The 17745-nt window shown below is 50.9% G+C and overlaps 1 protein-coding gene and 1 long non-coding RNA gene across 2 annotated transcripts in view; one reads left to right on the forward strand and one right to left on the reverse strand.

Annotated features, from left to right (window-relative positions):
- Positions 1–1829: 1829 nt before the first annotated feature.
- Positions 1830–11669, reverse strand: LOC146356371 (uncharacterized). Its single transcript, XR_014787456.1, has 3 exons — positions 11478–11669; positions 6113–6329; positions 1830–2807 (listed from the first exon to the last, which is right to left on the reverse strand). It is a non-coding gene; the product is annotated as an uncharacterized LOC146356371 (long non-coding RNA).
- Positions 11670–14391: 2722 nt separating this feature from the next.
- LOC146356372 (vomeronasal type-2 receptor 26-like) overlaps positions 14392–17745 on the forward strand; it is a 28995-nt gene continuing 25641 nt past the window's right edge. Inside the window, exons 1-2 of the mRNA XM_084830075.1 lie at positions 14392–14521; positions 15635–15806. Of these exons, the coding sequence (XP_084686201.1) occupies positions 15643–15806 (164 nt within the window). The 5' untranslated portion in view covers positions 14392–14521; positions 15635–15642. The remainder of the gene's footprint in view (positions 14522–15634; positions 15807–17745) is intronic.

The following is a 17745-nucleotide window of genomic DNA, read 5'->3' on the forward strand; positions in this document are numbered from 1 at the left end:
CACCTCCACCACAATCTGGATAAGAATCACATGCTCTGATGGAGGCAAAAGAATTATGGATCATATCCAGCACCAGTTTCTTTCCCATTGGTTACAGGTAGATCCAGAAATAGAGGGAGGGCTTCAGTGCAAGGAGAGGGAAACCTGGAAATTTTTTAAAAACTTTCTCTTCATGGTGTCACATGGCTATAGGACATGGTCTCTTACCTTTGTTAGATGGGAACAGCTAGGAGCACTATTGTGACTGGTGGGTACTGGTTAAAAAATTAAATAAAACAGCTATGGATCAAGACATTTGTGGGTAACTTGTGAATTTCCAAATATTTTTGCTTTCAACTCCTGTCATCCATCACCAACAATGATGCTGGCCATGCTGGTGGACGTTCTTGGCCAAAACATCTGAAGAACCATAAGTTGTCCACATCTGGATGTGCAGGTTCTGCAAGCCATCAAGGGTGGTAATGAAACATGGACACATGTTATTTTTAATATTGTTTTATAGTGGGTTTTTTATTAATGGATTGTTCTGTTACTTATACGCAAACTTCGTAGCAGTTTATCCTGAAATTCTGCATGTAAATTACTGTAATAAATCAAAAACTTTCTCAAAACCCACAAGCCTTTAGTTTAATTCTGTTCCTGATAAAAACAGAGAAGCTATATTACTTGCTCTTTCAAACACCAAATACCAGGCAACAACCTCAATCTTCATACCCTCATTGCATGATGTGGTAAGCCATTGAGGTGTGTTTTGTAGATAAGAACTTAAGAATACAAGAAAAGGCCTCTCGATCAGACTAAGAGTCCATCTAACCCAGCATTCTTTGCACATTGTGGTCAACCACCTGTTGGCCAGGAACCCACAAGCAGGACACAAGTGCAACAGCACACCCCACCACCACCCATGTTCATACTGCCTCTGATCCTGGAGGTAGCACATAGCCATCAGGACTAGTAGCCATTGAAGATCTGTGACAATTACCTGAAATGTTATTAAGTAAACAATAAAAACATGTACGGCACACTAGAATTTTGTTTCTCCTACTACTAGATCATCAACAGAAACACAACCTCCCTGTTAGTTTCGTCCTGTTTAACTTCAAAACCTACACCAATTGGGTTCTAGACACCCTGGTGTGTAACCAAGCTAAATCCAAACAGACAAATTTCACCACAGACTAAGAAATAAATTGACATCCATTAAATGCTTTATGGAAGAAAATTACAAAAATTAAGAAACGTAGCATGGTGGTAAGCAGGACCGAATTAACACCACCAAGAATCAAAGAACACCATAGATTGATACAGTGACACCATGCTCTCACTTCGAAGACCTACATATTTAAGCTGTGAATATTGGCCTTCTTCAGGGGTTTGTTTTAATATATATATATAAACACCTGCAGAGATCTCTGAAAAAGATCTGCAAGATGAATCATGAACAGTAATGTGTATGGCTAGTTCTTGGAATAAAACCACATATTTCTCAGCACCCTGTGACTTCATCTCTTTATTCCATTGGATCCTTTTGGATGTTCTCCGGTTTTGTTTTACCCTCTCTTAGAATAAACATTGCTTTAAAAAAAAAATCCACACAGAGGAAGAGTTCTGTCTAATTCAGTAGCCCACATCTTGCATTGTGAATGCTGGCAAGGTCCAAAGAAGCCATGATTTTACTGGGCACACAGTTATTTGATTCATGAAACATGGATTCATGTGGAGCATGGCATGACTTGAGAGATGTGATTATGACTATGGGAGGGGGGCTAGGAAAGTATGCTTGATATTGCGAGCAGAGATGGGTTAAAGAAGACGCAGACAACAAGCTTGGGTTGAAAACTGGGCCACATTTATTGAAATACTTGCAAAGGGGTAACTAGGACAGGCATCTAACTATGACAGCAGCTAGCTGGCACTTCTTGGGAGAAAACACACCCAGCCTGAGGGGTGGCAGTGATCTCACCATTCCTCCGGACTGCCCCTTCTGGGGGAGGTAGACCTTCCGGTGTCACCCCCAACCCGCTGCCGCACAACACCTGGGTGAGTGAGTAGGGTTGGTCTCCCAGGCAACAGTTATCCCCCCGCCGAGCCCCACAACCCGTTCGGGGGGCCTCAGGCGTCACCTGTCACCATAAGATGCCTCTGCATGCACACCATCCCTACTTTCCTGTTTTGCCCGTCCTAGCCGCCACAGGAGTCACAAGCCTAGAGCTTGTGAAACTCCCCCCACCTGCGCAGAAGAACTTCCCGCAGGCCCCTTTGCAGATCAGACAGAAATATGTTATTCACTACATGAGACAGGTGGACACCGTCCTTCCTGTAATGCTCCCTCCGTGTCCATAGAATTCCCTGGCGGGTGGTGCGTCCATCGCCACATTTGCATAGGCCATAAGCCATTTCTCTGTGCACTTTCGGACATGCCCTGCTGCTGGCAATGTTATTCCATGCCTTCCCATTGATCCATGGGAGCGGTGAGGACTGCAATAGGCTACTTCCGGCCAGGTATGCCGGACCACCTGCATCTCAACCAAGGCCTGTTCGATCAGGTCCTTGCCTGGCTTACAGCTGAAGTAATTCCTCTCAATGTGCAGCACTTGTACCTGCGGAGGAAGACTTAACGAACTTTGGTGGAACAGAGTGAGGAGGGGACTCCCTCCGTATGCCTCGTCTGTGAAGCCACTGGATCTCCATGTCGGAGTGACAGAAGCTGAAGCCCGAAGATGACATACAATCCCTTCATGCAGCTCAAGACATCATAACGTGCCCATGTAAGAGCACCCGTTCCAGCGTACGACGAGTCTGCTGGTCTAAGGAGTAAACACATTAGGGCAAGCAAAGTGAGAATAGTGTCACGAAGAAGCAGACAACTCACGGACGCAGGCCAGAATGCTGTGAAGCCCCATTTTCAAACTGCTGTAAAGTGCCTGTGAGAGAAACCTCCAGTGGCATAACCCATTGACTTCTGTTTGGCCGTGGGCCCCTGCCATGCCCTTGCCATACCAATCAGTTTGATCACCAAATACGTAAGTGTGTTACATTGGGCCAGACCTGCACCATGAAGTATCTCAAGGCCCTCCAGAACAAACGGACTTGAGATTGTGAAGTATCTCAAGGCCCTCCGGAACAAAACGGACTTGAGATCCCAGACCAACACTGAATTCCTAAGGGGGGGGGGCTTGCAGATGGCCATTAAGGTTGCTGCGTGGAACAGGGAAATGTCTTACTGAAAAGGACAAATGGAGGGCCATGACCCCCGTAGCCCAAAAGGGAGGTATCCGGGGAGATAGGGTGGCTAAATTTACTAAAACAAGCGACAACTGTGCCCAACCCTATTGCACTCCGAACCCTAAAATCTGACATGGGAGACAGTAATTCCCAGCGTTGTGGGCCAGAAGGCTAAATGGCCATCTTGCAACTTATGGTCCCAGATATTCTGCTGTTCCTTAAGGAGGTGCGAAATTGTAGCCAATTCTCTATAGGTACGGGCCATGATTCCTGTTGCCGAAGCTTTCCCTATTGCACAGCACGCCATACCTGCTCTGTCGCAGGTGGCTCGTGTACTGAGAGCCATGGAATGCAGGATGGCATGCTTGGCTTCTGTATCCCAGTCTCCCATAGTACTGTAGCATGGGATCTGGGAATGTACGCACCAGCGGGGCTAAGGCCTAGAAGTCGCTGACCTAATTTCGTGACAAAGTATCGACAATTGGGTTTGCCTAACCCAGCAAATGGCGGACCCAGAACCAGATGTTGTAACACCGACGCTGGAGTGCGAACACACTGACGACTGACATGACCCTCTGGTTTCAGGAGGATGGGGAATGAATAATGTCACCACGTTGTCATACCAAGGGGGGGGTTACTGATTTGGCTATGAGGTCAAATCAGAATGTGCTTGGCGGTAGCAACCCCCACTCTACAGGGCAATACCCACAGAGCGATCGGACCTGCCCCATGAGTCTGACCCCCCCCCCCCCGGAGTAGCGGCGGAATCCTGTGAATCTGCAGGCCGGCTGTGAGGGGCAGCTCACGCCTCCGGAAGGAGGTGCCATTGAAGCCCTATTAAGTTGAATCCCTGCCCATGGATACGTGCGCACAGCAGAAGTGACCCTGGGTCAATGATGCGGCAGCTGCAGTCCCTGCACTGCCCAAACTGAGCTGGCGCAAGACGGTACACCCCGGGGCCGCTACTCTAACTGTGAAAAGAAGATGCCCAACCGTATCTTTCATGGTCCACCAAGGGAAACCCTAGGAAGATGTATAATTGCTTGGAGCTGTGCCCAAAAGACCTGAACGTTGTCTTGAGGGAGGCGAGAATAATGCCTCAGGGTATCAGACTGGCTTCACTGAATGTTGATGTGGGAGATGGGCCATCAGCCTTTTGTGAGCTAAGGGACCCCAAGGTACAAGGGGAAGCAATGTTTGCATTAGGTAAGAACATTGACCACCATCTTTGGACTCCATGTAGCATATGCCAACAGGAACCTGTGGCCGGGATCCCAAACCAAGACAACTGCCACATCGACGAGGTGTATCGCACTGAACACAGATGATCAGGGATCTTGTGCTTAACAGACAAGCCCTCAGGGAAGATAGGTTACAAATCAGGATAAACCCCTTAGAGGATTTCCTGGGCACCGTTTGGAGAAGGGAAATCCCTAGCGTAGATATTGGGGTGTGGAAAAACGGGGGGGGGGCTATAACCCTTCTGCCAGTATTGCCTTAAAACCTCTCACAAACATGTCGACACCTGGCGAGGGGAAATGTTGCTTACTAAGTAGGGATGGGGAGAATTTCTCCAGCGAAACTTCGGGGGGCCGAGTGCCAACGTGTTCGGCCCCCCGAAGTAGTTTTGGGGAGAAATTCTCCGCACCCCCCCGCCCCCTGCACACCCCCCGGGACGGGACCTACCTTTCCCGAATGTCCCTCCTGGCGGCGGGTCCCGGCGGCGGTTCGTCAGGTCTTCGACAGGGGCAGAGGCGGCAGCCGGTCTTTCGACCGGCTGCCACCACCGCCATTCCAATAAAAGTAAAAAAAAAAAAACGCCCCCGTGATAGGCTACATGACGATTAATGTAGCCTATCATGGCTAGATTTGCAAAGTCAGCCATGATAGGCTACGTAAATCGTCACGTAGCCTATCACGGGTGACTTTAAAAAAAAAAAAAGCGCGTACGCAAATGGCGGCCCCCATAGGGAGCCGCCATTCACGTACACGCTTTTTTTTTTAAAAAGTCACCCGTGATAGGCTACGTGACGATTAACGTAGCCTATCACGGCTGACTTTGCAGATCTAGCCGTGAGAGGCTACATTTATTGTCACGTAGCCTATCACAGGGGCGTTTTTTTAAAAAAACTTTTTATTTCGCGGCCGGGCGAGGCGAGGCGCCTCCTCCCCGGCCTGAATTTCAGCCGGGCGAGGCGGGAAGCCTCCCCCCCCCGGCCTGAACTTCGGGGGGAGCAGCGAAGCACCTCCCCCCCACCGTGAAGCAAGCTGCGAGACCAGGTAAGTGGCTTTTCTGCACTCCTATTACTAAGTAAGGATGGCTTATGTTGACCTAGAAAAAAGGGGGAGGGGTCCTTGAACCTAGAATGAAATCGTGTTCCAAGTTAAAATGTGTTCTCCTAGTTGGGGTAGCATCTTAAAGCCGGAGTAGTGGGGCCAACCTGAACCATGCCTGGGCCTACCGGAGGGAGCTGTAGCCCACCCCCCCGGCTTTCTACTGCCTCGGCCTTTCCAAGGGGGACCCTACAGTCCCCAGGTATTGGACAAGAGGTGCACGAGTGCTGACTGCAAATATATATGACTGTGGAGTATGTGCCCGGGGGCTGTATTCCCATTACAGACAGTGGTGCTGAAGCAGCGGACCTGCCAAAGGCCAAGGGCCAGTGCGGGAGACAGCCTGGGGAATGTGGCCACTGTCAGATCCATCGCCAAAACACAGCCGGGAAGGAGTCAAAGTGGAGTGAAAAAGTCCTGGTCCATCAGGTCCCTGCACAGAGAAGGGTCAATGGCGGCCCTCCTGTGGAAGGCCTTGACATAAGCCAGCCGCACACCTCCTCAGGTGAAAGCCATTACAAGAAGGAGTAGCGCCAGTGGCCTGTCAACTCACCAGATTAGCGTAGGGATCTGATATGCCACTTACGTGGATGCCCGAGCAGGCGGGACTGAATCCATTGTGGCCGTGCTCTGATCCCCGACTGGAAAACGGATGTTGCTTGTGCACTTGGGGAAGAGGAGGCCGAAGAATGGAGGAGTTTCACCGAAGGCAGTGAGCCATCCGGAAGTCGAGGAAGAGGAGATGGAGGCTTCAAGAGGGTCCAGACGAGCTGAAATAGAAATAAGTAGCGAGCGTTGGGTCGGCTGTTGCGATCACTTAAGCTAGACCACCGAGTGTTTCTTAGGCCTGTCGGGGGAAGGGATCCCTGGAGAACGCTCAGCAGTTTCCAGACAAGAAGAACTGACGCCACTACTGGGACTGTTTCATCATCAGACTCGGACTCCGGCTTAGGCCGCAATCTATTGGGGAGGGGAGGCAGAGCCCTACCCTTCCCATTCTTTCAACCTTGGCCATTCTTGGGGGGCATGCTGTAGAAAGTGAGATAAGGTTGGCACGATATTGGCAAGAAGAAGGAAGGGCCCGGGTCCCTGGACCCAGTCCAACACTCAAACCACCACCCTTAAAAGTAAAAGTGGCAGGGGTCGGAGCACCCAGCAGAAGGTTCCAGTGGGCTACTCGCAGGGCACCCAGGACAACAGGCAGCCGCGCCTCCATTACTGCTAGACAGGAGGGGGACCCTCTGTGTCCGGCAGCAGTTAGATAGGTGAGCGCACAACATTCATCCTCTTCCTGTATGGCTCTGTGTGTTACATTTAAGACACTGTGTGTCTAGCCCTTAACTTTTATTTGTTTATAGGGCAGGGGTGAAGAATCTGTGGCCCCCCCAATGACTCTGCCAGGGGTTCAGGTAGGGGTTTTTCTAGCCCTACTTGGAGATGCCAGGGACAGGACCTGGCACCTTCTGCATGTCCAGCAGGGGACTAGCACTGAACTAAACCCCCGGAAAGGAGACTAGAACCAGGGTCTCTCAAGCTCCGGTTCAACACTGCAGCCACTAGGCCACAGTAGCTTTAAAGGGTTGCCGCCCTCTGCAAGCCCGGTGCTCAAGAGGCGCGGCCAGGGCCAATGGCCATGGAAGCCGCGCCTGAGCACAGGCGCCCTCTGCCAAAAGCTCCTGAGACCCAGGAGTCACGGTGGGCATGCAACGGGGAACAGCGGCTGCCGGGGATGTCTGTGTGAGTTTTCTAATCATTATTTTATTTTTATTTTTATTTTTATTTTTATTTTTATTTTTATTATCATCATCATCATCATCATCATCATTATTTTTACTATTTATTTATTCTTTTCTTTTCTTTTTTTATTATTATTATTTTATTTTAATTGTGTGGGGGGCGCATGTTTTTTTTTTGGTGGGGGGGCCAACGAGTGCTCGTGAGAAATGAAGCTGGGTGAGCACGCCGCTGCTCTAAGCGCCAGCACCCCCCCCCCCAAGGCCGGAAAGTGCCGCGCAGCACTCACACCGGCCCCACAACTGCAGACAGGAGGGGCGGCGCACGAAGATGCACGCCCCGCCGAGAGTGCTGAGGACTCGGGGCCGCAGTAAGGAGGGGAGGGGACACCGAGCCGCTGCAATCACAGGTGCCATGCAGGGGAACAGGCCAGCCGGCGTCGCACCCGAATGCGCGCCGGCACCTCCGCCCGCGCTCCCGCTGGTGCGGCAAGCGCCGGCTGGGGGGGGCGGTGCCCACACACAAGTGGCCCGCTGCGAGGGCCAGCAAACCTGGGGCCATGGCGGCGCAGGCACACTGCAGCCAGAGAGGGAGGGGCGGGCGCTCAGCCTCCGCAACTGCCGGCGCTCCTAACAGGGGAGGGAAAGACGGCACAGCAACCGGGCACACACCTGCACAGTCGCCGGCGCGCCTGCCCAGGCGGCAAGCACCGGTTGAGTGGTGGTGGCACCTATACACAAGCGCCCCGCCAGGAAGGGCCTGCAACCCTGGGGCCGCAGCGGCACAGGCACGCCACAGCCGGGGAGAGGGAGGGGTGGGCAAATGACGGCGTGGCACATGGGCGCGTGAAGGCACAGCTGCCGGCCGAGGGCAAGCGCCGGTTGATGAAGGGCGGCACCAACACACATGCGCCCGGCTGCGAGGGCCAGCAACCCAGGGGCCTTGGCGGCACGGGAATGTCGCAACCGGCGAGAGGGAGGGGCGGGTGCTCAGCCTCCACGAGTGCCTGCACCCTGCAGGAGAGAGGAACGACGGCGCCACACAGATGCGCGCCGGCACAGCCGCAGGCGCTCCGACCGGGGCGGCAAGTGCTGGCCGAGGAAGGGGGGGGCGGGCGCGCCGCAGCCTCAACCACCGAGGCCCATAGGCGCAGCGCCCCAACGTGCTCCGTCACCAACGCCGGCACCTCTGCTGGCAGGGGAGGCGCTGGCCACGATGGAGCCACGCCAGAGCACGCGCGCCCCGCCGCAAAGTACTAGTTCCCCTCTACTCAGCACTGGTTAGGCCTCAATGTCAGCGAGGCTTTGGGTGCACAGATTGCACACCGAGTTCATGTAGCTGGGAAGACGATGAAGCCGGTCTCCAGCAGGCAGGTGTCCTTCGTTGTTTCTTGGCGAACTTGTAGTTCTCTCTAGCTGCGTCGAGCCAGAGAACTGAGATTGGGAGGAGGGCTGAGTTTAAGGTAACTCAGCCTGCCCCTCCTTCATGGTGGTGCCACTGGGATGCACCAATCAGGGGCCCCTACGTCTTGTCGCCCCATCCGCCCGCAATGCCCCCCCCCCTTTCAGCCAGATGAGCTGGCGACGGGTAGGGCATATTTACCACTACATCACAAGGCTAGCCCCCTATGTGTGATGTCTATGCGTAGATGTATTTAAGAAGCCTTTAAGAAGCTGTTAGTTTCACTTTCCTTTCTGGAGGCCTGGAAGGGCCCCTTTTCTGTTCTCTGTGCGTAGGCTCTGGAGCCAGGTAGACTGGTATGTCATTCCTCAGGAGTTGGTTTTCTTCTGTGTATTATTCAATAAAGAATGCTGTTGTGGAAGCTTCAGAGTCAGAAGTGTACTACTTAGAGAGCAAAGCTCCGGGGGGGACCGCAAGTTGAGCAGGTAAACTCACCCCCACTCTAATCACCCCCAAGGGACATTACACTATCCATCCTAAAGAAGTGTGGGGGTGGCAGAATGAAGAACGTGCACATAAGACAAATGTGAAAACATGGAGCACCTTGGGAGAGCTGGCTAGAGGCCAATGGCTAGGCAGAATGTCACTCCTCAGTTGCAGGAAGGTTTGTGCAAACTAGGAACCCTGCACCTGACTCAATTAGGGCTGTCAGAGAATAACGTGATGGATCCCCCGAAATCTGTCACGGAACGAAGCCCTGCCCCCCCACCCCATGAAAGGCACACGGGATGAAGTCCCCGCCGCCCCCACCCCATGAAAGGCACACTAAAGGGAGCACTTACCTGCTCCCATCTGCACTGCTTTGCGAATGGCGGCTGTCCTGCGGCCACCATTTGCTTCCTCCTCTTCATAGCAGTGATAGGCTATGTAAATACTTAGGTAGCGTATCACGGCTAACGCAGGGATGCCATTAGCGTCCCTGTAGAGGCCATGATAGGCTACATAATAATTAACAAAGCCTATCACGGGGGGGGGGGGACCCAGCATACGCAAATGGTGGCAGCTACCACCATTTGCGTACACTGGTTTTTTTTCCCCCCCCTGCTGTGATAGGCTACATAAATATTTACATAGCCTATCACAGCTCAATACAGGGACGCAAATGGTGGTGGCTATGACAGCCACCATTTGCCTCCCTGCAGGGCTGCCCAGCGGCCGGATGTCCAGCTGCAAGCAGCCAGAGCCGGCTGGCAGCTCTGCGGCTTGGCCAAGGAGCAGAGCTGGCTGGGCAGGATTCCGGGGGGACAGACGGCGCGCCTCCCCCCCACCGTGGATTGCCTGACGTGGAACGAGGTAGGTGTTTCGTACATCCCTAGACTCGAACCTCGACACTGTGCAGCATGCACAATGTTAGAGGTGCATGAAGAGAGTTGGTGGCTCTGGAGAGATGTCAACAGAGGGTGTGGAGGAGGACTGCAAGAAGCTCAGCCCCAAAGGAACAAACACAGTCCAGGAGAGAAAGAGAAGAAATTGCTAAGGACTGTAGCAGGGCTAAACATCAGTCAATGTTGCCCCTGCGAAAAAGGCTGGTTAGATTCTAGTTTCTTTTCTCCCCTTGTGGCCTCCCTACCTCAGTGTGTGCATTTCTTGAGGACTAAGAAGTTGGTTTGTTCAAATGAAGTCACCTTAATAAAGGATGGGCCACCTATCCTCCCTGAGAGCCACCATTGTGGGTCGGGCACTTCCAGTAGGTAATGTTGTGTAATTGGTGGTCATAAAGGGCCCATTTATGCAACATTTCAGGTGCGAATGTTGTGTAAATGGGCCCTTTATGGCCACCAATTAAGCAACATTACCTACCCAGAAGCACCCATGCCACCATTGTTGGCGCACAATCTTGGCTCGCTAGGAGGATGGGTGACCCCAGGGAATTGTTGGGTGCTCACTGGGTTATAACAAAGCTTGTACAGGGGCGGGTGGGGGAGCAGCTGGGCAAACACCCAAAACATCAGGTGAGGGTGAGTCCGTCCATCCCTCTGCATACGAAACAATGTTTTCGGTTATTGTGCACTTTTTGTCTTCACAGTGTATTGCAAAAACATGTAGCATGTTGCAGTTCCGCTCAGGAATGAAGAATGCCAGATTTGCTATATTTGCTACATTTTTATCAGGCAGTTGGTATTGGAATACTCCACGGCCTTTGCCTTGGATCTACATAGTGTGCCCATTCGCTGTTTAGACTTTTCCATAATGACTTTCACTATGTTTATCAAAACATGATGCACTGGAAAACGTAGTGTTCCCAGTGCAGCCAGTATCTGTGATCCAGTTCTTTGATTCTGGCTCATTGTTTCTGGCCATGAGGTTCTTGTGATTCAAAAGGAAATGATTCCCTCTTGTTCCACCAACTTGAAAAAAACTTGCTTTTCCTGCTTCGTCAGTTCCCATTTAAGAATTTGGGAGCTACTATTGGTGAGGGGTGGGAATCCTTGTTTTTAAATGAAGGGCAGTCATTTGCAAAATGTCATTTGCCAGCACAGTTAAAACAACGCTGTGATTGGGTCTGGGGTGGGGCTTTCTCCCTCTTCTTCCCACTCACTAGATAATTTGATCCAGATACCTGGGTTTAGCATAGGGCTTCTGTTGTGTGCATTCCTCTCTCAACCAGGGAATGGCATCTTTAAAAGTTAACCCAGCTCTCCCATCCAGGGCAGAGATAAAACTTCTCAAACCCTCTCCTAGAGATTCCATCAAAAATCTAGGGATGTACGAAAGGGACTTACCTTGTCCCGCAGCTTTTTTCGCGGTGGTGGGAGGCGCTTCGCTTCTCCCCCCGAAGTTCATGCGAGTGGGGAGTGTCTTCCCGCCTCACCCGGCTGAAATTCAGGCTGGGGGGGAGGCTTCCCGCCTCACTCCTGGCCGAAATTCAGGCCAGGGAGAAGCGCCCCGTCTCCCCGGCCACGAACTTCAAAGGAAAAGTTTTTTTAAAAAAATGCCCCGTGATAGGCTACGTAACGATTTATGTAGCCTATCACGGCTGACTTTGCAAATCTAGCCATGATAGGCTACGTTAATCATCATGTAGCCTATCATGGGGGCATTTTTTTTTTTTTTACTTTTCTTGGAATGGCGGCGGCGGCAGACAGTCTAAAGACCGGCTGCCGCCCCCATCCCTGTCGAAGCCCTGCCGAACCGCTGCTGGGACCCGCCACCGGGAGCGACATTCGGGAAAGGTAAGTCCCATCCCGAGGGGGGCGGGGGGCAGGGGGGTGGAGAATTTCTCCCCAAAACTACTTCGGGGAGCCAAATACGTTGGCACTCAGCCCCCCAAAATTTTGGTGAGAAATTCTCTGACACCCCTACAAAAATCCCAGTTTCTGATGATCAGGCATTAACTAGCTGGATGCAAAACTGCCCCCTTCCTGTAACTTGCTAATGAGCTTGCAATTTCCCAACAATCACCCCTCCCTGTATCAAAGCAGTATGTGTGTGTGTGTGTGTGTGAGAGAGAGAGAGAGAGAGAGAGAGAGAGGTGTGTGTCTACATGTGAATAAGTACTTGCACACGCACACACACGCGCAGCTCCCACCATCACAGTGGACACCCTCAGGGGTGACGTTTTCATGCACCTTTGATACAGAGGAAGACAGTCAGCTAGGTGTCCTGGTCCCAAGTTATATAGGGCTTTGTATGTCAAAGACCCTCAAGTCCAACCCCCTGCACAATGCTGGAACCCAAGGTCATGGGTTCGATTATCCTATTGCTCTAACAGTCAGGAAGTTTTTCCTGATGTTAAGCCAGAATCTGGCTTCCTGTCACTTGAGCCCATTATTCCATGTCCTGCACTCTGGGATGATCGAGAAGAGATCCTGGCCTTCCTCTCTGTGACAACCTCTCAAGTACTTGAACAGCACGGTCATCTCTCCCCTCAGTCTTCTCTTCTCAAGGCTAAACATGCCCAGTTCTTTCAGCCTCTCCCCAGAGGGCTTTGTTTCCAGTATCCTGATCATCTTTGTTGCCTTCCTCTGAACCCTCTCCAGTTTGCCTGCATCCTTCTGAAAGTGTGGTGCCCAGAACTGGACAGAGTACTCCAGATGAGGCCTAACCAGTGCTGAGTGGAGGGGAACTAGTACAATATTCAGTGCAATACTTAGTGCCATACTCAGGCTCCACGTTTGAGGGGGCCTCCCTCACCTGATGGGACCCTTCACCTAGGGATGTGTGAACCTACCCCCATCCATCTTCTCTGAGCACCCACCTAGCCCCTGCTCGCCAGTTCCCAGACTGCGCTTGAGCCCCTTCCATGCTTGGCGAGCAGCCTGAACTCACCCCAGCAGTCTTCTAGAGCTCTGTGGTCTCCATTTTTTGAAAAATAAAACGGAAATCACAAAATGCCCATTTTTGCAAAGAATGCATTTTGCATATACAGAAATATGTGCACTTGCAAAAATGTGAATAAAATACAAGGCCGCCAGGGTGAATGTGGGCTGCTCACCACTTATGGGCGGGGGGGGGGCACTCAGGAGTGCAGGCAGGTGGGGGTTTCGCCAGATTCCCAGATGGAATCAGGCACCCATGCCATCTGTACCCTCATCTGTCAGTGGGCTCTGGCAGCATTACCTGGCTGTGGTGGCCATGCTCTGAGCAGTCCTGGCTGTCTACCTCATGATTTCCCACAGTAACTCAGAGGAGCAGTGTTGAACCTTATGTCTTTGCACCAAAACCTGTCCACTCTGGTCCCAATCTGACAGTCTGAGGAATCTCAGACACCTGATTTTTTGACATTTTCCCCTCATTATAAAAGGGCAAAATGTTTCCCATACGTGACTGGCACTAGGAGCTTTAGGTTAAAGTATGATGTCATTGGGGGTATTTTTGCTCCCGCCCTTTTGCCCTCCTCCTTTTTTCTTCAGCACTACCCACCACTGGAACATGGGCCCTGAGCACTTCTCTGAAACTCAATTTGGCCCTTGTGTTGAAAGAGGTGTGTCATCCCCTGGCCTATGGTAATTGTATAAGGGGGATCTGGTGGCCAATTGAAAGGATGGCCAAAAAAGAGATGGAAAGGACAAAGAAATAGGGATGTCAGAGAATTTCACCATGAATCTCGGGGAGGCCAAATGCGAGCGCATTCGGCCCCCTGAAATCGGTGGCAAAACGGTCTGCCACCCCCCACCCCCCACCCCGGGACAGGACTTACCTTTGGTGAATGTCCCTGGTGGCGGCTGCACCGGCAGCGGTTCGGCAGCGGTTCGGCGGCCGCGGCGGCCGGTCTTCCGAGTGGCTGCCGCTGCTGCCATTTCCAGTAAAAAAAAAAAAAAAGTGATAGGCTACGTAAACATTTATGTAGCCAATCACAGCTAGATTTTCAAAAAATACCATGATAGGCTATGTAAATGTTTACTTAGCCTATCACGGCTGAGTGAAAAAAAAAAATAGCATATTTGCGTTCCCCTTATTTTTGCCGTAGTCTACGTAAATGTTTACGTAGACTACATGTGCCAAAATAAGGAACGCAAATGGCGGCGACTATGGGCGCCGCCATTTGCGTACGTGCGTTGTTTTTTTTTTCAAAGTCAGCTGTGATAAGCTACGTAAACATTTACGTAGCCTATCACGGCTGACTGCAGGGACGCAAATGGTGGCGGCTATGGCCGCCGCCATTTGCATTCCCGGCCGGCCGGGATTCGCGGCGGGAGGGACGGGGCGCCTCCCCCCCGGCCAGAATTTTTTGGGGAGAGGGATGGGGCACCTCCCCCCCGGCCAGAATTTCGGGGGGGAAGGGACGGGGTGCCTCCCCCCCACCGTGAAGCAAATTTCGCCAAAGGTAAGTGACTTTTGTACATCCATACAAAGAAACAAATTTCAGCTGGGTTCAGGGAAAACATCAGCAGTGGGGCTGACAGGGTGCTGGGGATCTGACAACTGCCCATGGGTGCCTGGCACTGATGTCAGCCCTGAATGCAGCTCCTCTGATAGCTAGAAATGTCTAAAAATGAAAGATAATGAACACAGACCAAATTATTCACAGTTTTGATGAGCTCACTGGCCATAATAATGTGGTGAGTGAATTGAGTTTTATTGGTGGTCACCATTTGCTCTTTGATCACTGGTAATCCGGCTTTATCCAGGAACAGAAATTCAATTGGCAGGGTCAAGAAAGGGCTGGGCATCTATCCTAAGCACATTTGTACACCTCAGGGATGGGGAAGGTGTGGCCCTCCAGATGTTGCTGGACTGCAATTCCCATTATTCTACATCATTGGTTATGCTGGCTATGGCTGATGGGATGTGCAGTCCAATAATATCTGGAGGGCCCCCTGTTCTTTGTATACATCCTAAAATATGTCTTGATCCGGCTTCTTTTGTTGGTGTTTCTCTAACAAAGCCCTGGCCAAGCACACCTGGCCCCTTTGCTGACCTACGCCAGAAAAGGAAGTCTCATTTGTGAGTTCTCACAAACATGTTTTTCTCCAGCTCTGCATCTGTGCCTCGGGCCATGAAGAAAGTCCATGAAGTTGCAGAAGTGAGGCTTCCCCCTGTGATTATCAACAACGTAGTGATTTATTCTGACCCTTGGCAAACCTCAAGAGATGTATGTTTTCTGGAGATTGCCTTTGGGACCAGAAACTCAACCTCAGAATCAAGGGCAACCTGAGGAATTTTCTTGCATGGTGCCTGAAACATTGGGTGCATAAAATAGTGTCTGTGCTACCAAGAACTTGGGTTGGGATGAGAGTGTCTGTGGTGCAGGTGAACAGAATTTCCCCTTGGCTGAGAAGTCTTTGCATGTGTAAAGACCCTGCAGCCTTGGTGTTCGTAGTCTTTCCTCGCTTCTTCTGAGGACCTGGCTGTGGAGGTGAGAGGAGCAGTCACAAGGGAGGGGTACAAAGAGGCAGGCCCAGAATGATTTCACTGCTCCTGCTCTTCCCTCATGCAGCCTGTGAGATGCAGGAGGCAAAATGCTCCTTGGACGTGATACAAGATCAAAAAGGGACATCGAATTTTTACCGACCAGGAGACTACCTTATTGGCGGAGTCGTATCCTCCCAATATTTTAAATGCCATGAACCATATGTCTTCTCCAAGTCCCCTTCAACCAGGAAGGATAGGTAAGTAGTAATGACTTCCTGGCTCCAAAACTGCAGTCCAAGTGTCCCCATATTTCCTGGTACTCCAGGTCATCCCTCGTCATTCACTCTCCCTACTTTGGTCTCTCTGTGCTTCTTGAAGGAGAATTGGGATAATTACAGCTTCTTGCATAGTTTCAACCAAAAAACAAACATCCGCTTTGCTTTTGAACAAGGGATAAGACCCAGGCTGGGGCTAGGGTAGCTCTTTCTTGGGGGTGGTCTATATGCAAATTATAGCCCTTGGTTCCCCCTTCCCTCTCCAGCATATCCTCCTCTTATATGCTGAAAACGTAGCAGCTTTATTAGCTCCCATGTGTTCCTTCTGGATTGCTAAGAAACGTTTCTGAGGCTCTTCTCTGGGTGGTACTGCCTGCAACGGTTCACCTGGTGGTTAGTAGGGAAAGGCCCTTCTCTGTAGTGACCCCTGTAGTAACTTCTCAGGGGTACCGAACTGGAGGCTTAACAGTATACAGTGAAATACTGGGTGAAGACCTTCCTTGGACAGCAGGCATTTCATCTTTCATTAGTAGCTCTTACTGTTATTTTTACTGATGTCTCTTCAACATTTTAAATATTGTTAATAATTTAATGTTTTCATTGTTGTATTTTGGTAGTTATGTTACTGTTGTGTGTTCTGTTTGTTTGGAGACTGCCCCAAAGGAACACGTCAATTGGGTGGTATATAAACGAGACAGACAGACAGACAGAGTTGGATGGATTTCAGTTGCAACTATTTTATAGCAGGTAGAATGAAATCCATGGTGCAGCAGCAGAACATTTGGGAACAGGGGAGGAGAGGGGAGGGTGGGAATTCAGGCAGTGTTCCTTGGTTTGAGAACTGGTTGTTTGTTACAAGTATTTTCCCATGCTATTTTGGAGGGCATGTGAGTTTTAGCTTCTCCAGTCATACTCTGATGACCTCCTGGAAGCTATCTAGAGGAAAACGTTCCAGGGCCATTGCAAGGAAACAGATGAAACATCCATGTCTAGGTTATTATTAATGGCCCTTAGATTGCCACTAAATGACACAAAGTGAAAGAGCCATGAACTCAAAACCAAACCCCTTTTTTATTATTTCATATTTGGATCTAACTTTTTGGTCCATAGAGCACCCAGAGCAGCAAATCAAAAAGCAAATATGGCATAGAAAAGCAAGGGAAATCAATGATGAAAGCCTTCCTGTTTAAAGATCAAAGTTAAGGCTATCTCATGTTGGCTCAAGCTCCACAAAGCCAGGAAATGGGAAGCAAAGACTGATGCATTCACTGATGTGCCCATGGTCAGTGAAGAAGTTGTGCAGTGTTCAAAATGATTCTCACTTACAATTCAGCCTCCACGGACCCACAGTTTACTGGGTCTATCATGTAGGGTTGGCGGAGAATTTCTCCCCGAAACTTCGGGGGGCCTAGCGCCAACGTGTTCGGCCCCCCGAACAAGTTTCGGGGAGAAATCCTCCGAACCCCCCCGCCCCCCGCCCCCCCCGGGACGGGACTTACCTTCGCCAAATGTCCCTCCCGGCGGCGGGTCCAGCCGGTGGTTCGGCGGGTGTTCGAGCGGGGCAGGAACGGCAGCCGCCATTGCAATCAAAGAAAAAAAAAAAAAACGCCCCCTGATAGGCTACGTGACGATTAACGTAGCCTATCACGGCTAGATTTGCAAATTCAGCCGTGATAGGCTACGTCAATCGTCACGTAGCCTATCACAGGTGACTTTAAAAAAAAAAAAAAGTGTGTACAGATAATGGCGGCCCCCATAGGGAGCCGCCATTCCCGTTCCTTATTTGGTCGCTGTAGTCTATGTAAATGTTTACGTAGACTACAGCGAAAATAAGAGCAACGCTATTTGCGTTGCCCTTATTTTCGCCGTAGTCTACGTAAACATTTACGTAGACTACAGCGACTAAAGAAGGAACGCGAAT

The sequence above is a fragment of the Heloderma suspectum genome, chromosome 2 (assembly GCF_057233095.1).
Source record: "Heloderma suspectum isolate Gila_16-S chromosome 2, 16-S_ref, whole genome shotgun sequence".
Lineage (NCBI taxonomy): Eukaryota > Metazoa > Chordata > Lepidosauria > Squamata > Helodermatidae > Heloderma > Heloderma suspectum.